Source organism: Montipora capricornis, chromosome 6 (genome assembly GCF_036669925.1).
Source record: "Montipora capricornis isolate CH-2021 chromosome 6, ASM3666992v2, whole genome shotgun sequence".
Lineage (NCBI taxonomy): Eukaryota > Metazoa > Cnidaria > Anthozoa > Scleractinia > Acroporidae > Montipora > Montipora capricornis.
This window is the reverse complement of record NC_090888.1, coordinates 16,981,490-16,986,489: the sequence shown is the minus strand read 5'-3', so window position 1 is coordinate 16,986,489 and position 5,000 is coordinate 16,981,490. Positions and strand designations below refer to the sequence as shown.

Below are 5,000 nucleotides of genomic sequence, written 5' to 3'. Positions count from 1 at the left end.
AAATCGTACCGTGTAAATTGTGTAAAACGTGTAATTTTTCCTCAAAAGATCTTCGCGTTGTCCTTTTGGTATCCGCCATTTTCAACGCTGCAATTTTTTAAGTACTTATGCACATTATCCACTCGCATACCCCATGATTGACCTGGCGGTTTCTACTTGGAGTGTCGGCCGGACTTCAACAAATCTATTTCACTGCAACAGATTTTTTGAATCGGTAGTTCATCTGCTGTCAAAATGCACGCAAAATTTACGCTCCGACGCCGTCCGGCCGATAAATCTTACCGTGTAAACCAGCCTTTAAGGAACGGTGAATGTTCTCACCGACAGGGCGGTCAAGTGGCACATCACACTCAGAAAATAGAAAACAAAAAAGACAGTGGCCAGAAAATAGGAAAAAATAGGAATTCTCATACCAAAAGAGGAACAAAATAGGAAGCTTTCCTTGAATTCTATCCTCAGTCTTAACAAAGCCAACAACAGCTCTGTTCCAGAACCCAATGCCTTATTTAATATCTAACAGACAAGAAGGCATGCATCCTTCTTAGAAACAAGTGTCAAAACTTGTTACCAAGGAAAACTTGTCTTTCACCTACCAAATTATAGCACATACAGTACATAGTTGTTTGAAACAGAAAGATAAGGAGTAAAAATATTTCTTTTTGCCAACAGTATGATATCAAAGTTCACAGTTACCGAATGTCTTCTTACATACAATAAAAACCAGCAAAGGATACTCGTAACCGAAAAAAGTCTAATTAATGCTTATTATTTTTTGGCTCTTTTAGCAGACTGGGTAATCTTAGCTTTGTTCTTATTTTGAGCAGTGCTTGCCGTTGATGGTATTTCCTTGTCCAACAGTTTACGGTGTTTTTCAATCAACAATTATACAAAGTTACCGCATCTAAAATTAGGTCTTGGCGGACGTCAATAGGTTAATACGTGAAGTATATCCGAAAAATTCTGCTTTGTAAAAACACCAGTTTATTTGTAATGGTTACCACTCTAACAGCCATCACAAAACGTATAATACTAAAAAATATTTCAACTGTTTTTGAATAAATATTGCTATAAAGACAAAGATTCAACTATCTTTAAAGAGATGGCATTTTAATAAAACTACTATTGTTCTAAAAGGAAAAGGATGAAATTGGATTGAATTTCTTGCTCCCCACATGGCAGCTGCACATGCATGCAAATGACCTCCCAGACTCATTTGCATGCTTCCAAAAACATTGACAAAGTGTGGGCACGAGTTTCAGTAGATAATAATTCAAACAGGCTTTAGATTCTCCGCGTGTTTTTTTAAGAATTTACCAATTTTGTTGAGAATTTTATCTCAAATATTTCAAAATGTTCCCCCGCGCTAAGTAAAACATTAAAAGAAGGAATTTCTTTAAAAAAATAGGAAGCAGGCCAAAAAATAGGAGAAAATAGAAAAAAATAGGAACTTGACGCCCTGTACTGATTAGCTAACCCTGCTATTCTGCCGTAAACCGGCGAGGGCCACGATTCCAGGCAGAAATTTTCTTCCTTGTCGTAGCGAATAGCAAAAAAAAGCGGAAGATTAAATAAACTCCCCATGCCACCTACTATTCATTGCTTTTACCCTTCAGCTTTCGACCCAAGTTTTTCATGTAAGTCTGGCACTCCTTCACGCGATGATGTTCTTCTCATTGCACATGAGCTGGGTAACTCGTGGAAGATGCTTGGCCGAGTTCTGGATGTCCCGGATCCTGTATTGGAGCAAATTAAAGAAGACAGCGATCAAGTCTCTGAAAGATGCTATAGTGAGTATAGGCGTTTAGCAGAGGACGCCAAAGAAAATTCACCAAAATTTAAATTGCACTTGCATAGCGACCAGAGCCATTGTTTTAGTCAAATAGCCAATTGTTCTTGACGTTCTTGTTGTCCCTTAGTTTCCTTTCCTAATGGGTCAGTGACGGGCAACTACTGAAATTACTAGCATTCCCATAGTCACAAATGGTCTTGCACACGGAGGTTACAGTGCATTTCACAACACTTTTGACAGGTGGTTTGCGAAGTTCGTTATAAATTCCCAAAGTTCGCTTCGAACTTGGGAATTTCATTACGTAACTGTCAGTCAAATGGCAAACTTCAAAACGAACTTGGGAATTTCGTGCCAAACTTTGTGGGAATGTGGCGAAGTAATTTCACTATTGATCTCGGTTGTTGTTTTGATATGAATGCTTTTACCGTGCAAGGAAAGGCAATTCCAAGTTTTGTTCGGCAGAAAATTATTAAAAGCTGGTTAGAATGGAAAGGACCATCTCAAATAGGACAGGAACTGAGACTTCCGAAACAAACCATTGCCAAAATTGGCCCCACAAATATTATCGTTCTCTTGAAACTCTTGAGTCGGTTGATTCATTTCCGATTCCTCGATCCAGTCGTTTGCGAAAAAGGTGTCACTCGGCACAGGCGGCAGAGCACAAGTTGCACAGATCCAATCTAAGTCGGGCATATTAAGATAATGCTGGAATATCGTGCGCGACATACGTGCGTCCATTTGTTGCAACCTGCACACAAAATGGAGTCTTGATTGTTCCTAACGGCTTCTGACATTCGCTGCATGGAAATTTTGGAGACTTCATCTTTCTCGGTCCTGGATTAAGCGAGACATCACCACATCCTTTTTCTTTTTATGATTTGGATTACTATAGCGAGGAAGAGGTCAACAAAGAAGAAAAGCGTCAACAAAGAAGAAAGCGTCTTATTTTATCAACCAACGAATTCAACAAATGCTAATGATCCTGGCGACTGTAACCGCATGTCAAAATACTTGCACTTGCAAGACCTGAATGATAAACTGAACGGATAGGATAGCACATATAAACGTTTGCAGTCTAAGGAATAAAGTGGACGAGATACGTTGTTTACAGAAGCAATGCAAATTCGAGATTCCTGCAATCACGGAGACGCACTTAGACAGTTTAGTCTCAGCCGCTGTTCTCAACATTGAAGGAATGAAATTCTTGAGGTTAGATCGAAAATCAAGGAAAGGAGGCGGCAGTATTTTGTTTTATTCTGAACATTTACGCGCTGTGCATAGAAAAGACCTGTTTGTTGACGGCCTTGAGGCTATCTGGCTGCAAGTCAGGTTCCCGAGTTGCTCTGTTTTGTTTTCGGTTATGTATAGACCACCGAATGACCTTATGTCCCCCTTAGAGAAAGCTTGGCTCAAAACGTCCAACATTATTTTGTTAGGGGATTTTAATTGCGATCTGAAATCAACATCAACTACCAAACGTGATCCTACTGCCGTTAAACTGCTTCACATTTTTGATGCGCTTAATTTGCAAAACATTGTCCAGGAACCAACTAGAGAAACACCATCGTCGAGTACAATAATTGACCTTATTGTAACCACAAGAAAGGACCTGGTTAGTTTGGTCGGAACATATCCGCTGGGAATTTCAGATCACAATTTAATTTTTTCTACAATAAAGTTGAAGAACAAAAGACCACCTCCGAAGATAATTTGCATAAGGCAGTACAGGAATTTTGACGAGAAAAAATTTAAAGAGGATATTCGTGCGGCCCTCTTCTACATTGGGTCTATTTTCGACGATCCTGACGATCAAGTATGGTTCTGGCAACAACTTTACACTGATATCTGTGACCAGCACGCTCCATGGAAGGAGATCAAGGTCAGGGCATCTTCTGCTCCCTGGATAACAAATGACATTCGTTTAGCAATGAATCGAAGATACAAGTTGTTTAAGGCTGCTGTTACATCAAAAAGTGCAAAATTGTGGTCGGATTACAAGAGAGCAAGAAACAAAGTAACCTCAGATGTAAGACGCGCTAAAGCTTTGTATTTTTCGAAGATGTTTAACGAGGTTAAGAGTTCGAGTGCCTATTGGAAGCTGGTGAAGGACGCAACTAGCTCAAGGGTACACAAACCCATCGGGCCACTGAGAAAGTGTGATGATTCTTTAGTATTAACTGATAAAGAAAAGGCTGGCATGATGAACTCGTTCTTTGCTAACATTGGTAAGAATATTGCAGCCAAACTACCAATACCACCTGGGAATGCAACAGCAGGCGTTTATAAATCAGACCTAGGGGACACGTCACCGCCGCTACTATCTCAAATTGAGATCTCTCCACATAGAATATGCAGGAAGATCAATGACCTGAAGTCAAATAAGTCTTCGGGCCCTGACAACTTATAACCTAAATTACTAAAGCTTGCGGGGGTCGACATTGTACCATCCATGTATAGGCTATTCAATACTAGTATTGAAAGTGAGGTTCTCTATTCGAGCTGGAAAATAGCAAAGCTTACACCGATCTTTAAGAAAGACGATGCGACAGAGATAGGAAATTACAGGCCGATATCGCTACTCAGTATTCCAAGCAGAGTCTTAGAATCAGAGGTGAATGACTCCCTGGTAGACCATGTCTTTAAGGAACATAGGTTAGCTTCTGACAGACAATGGGCTTATTGAAAGGGGTATTCGACCGAGCTCCTGCTTGTTCATCTTACGGAAACATGGAGAAAAGCTGTTGATTCGGGTCTCATAGTGGCTGTTGCCTTTGTAGACTTTCGCAAAATAATAATAATAATAATAATTTACATTTATATTGCGCAGATTACATGAATACATGATCACCTGCGCATTACAATGATTAAAAACTAAAAAAAAAAGCATAACAATATAAAATGAAACCTACAATAAAAATAGATAAATAAAAATTAAAAAACTAGATAATATAGCTAAATGCAAATATATGGATAATTAAAAATTAATTCCTATTAAATCGTAAGTATAAAAGCAAGCCTAAAAAAATGCGAGAGTCATCCGCATAGCAATGAACGTCAGGTAGATGTGCTTTTACAATCTCAAAAAGCTTGGATGCGTAAATGATGAACAAAACAGGACCAAGACAGGATCCCTGAGGAACACCATACTGCAAGAAAAAACGGTCAGAGAGAGTCCCATTGACCGAGATGCGTTGACTTCTGTTCCTTAAGT

General features: G+C 39.3%; 1 protein-coding gene across 4 annotated transcripts in view; it reads left to right on the top strand.

Moving 5' to 3' along the window:
• The window catches only part of LOC138051625 (uncharacterized), a 35,553-nt gene that overhangs the window by 16,417 nt on the left and 14,136 nt on the right, over window positions 1-5,000 (top strand). For all 4 annotated transcript variants that reach the window (XM_068897862.1, XM_068897861.1, XM_068897859.1 and 1 more), the window contains one exon: window positions 1,614-1,787. In XM_068897862.1, the coding sequence (XP_068753963.1) occupies window positions 1,614-1,787 (174 nt within the window). The remainder of the gene's footprint in view (window positions 1-1,613; window positions 1,788-5,000) is intronic.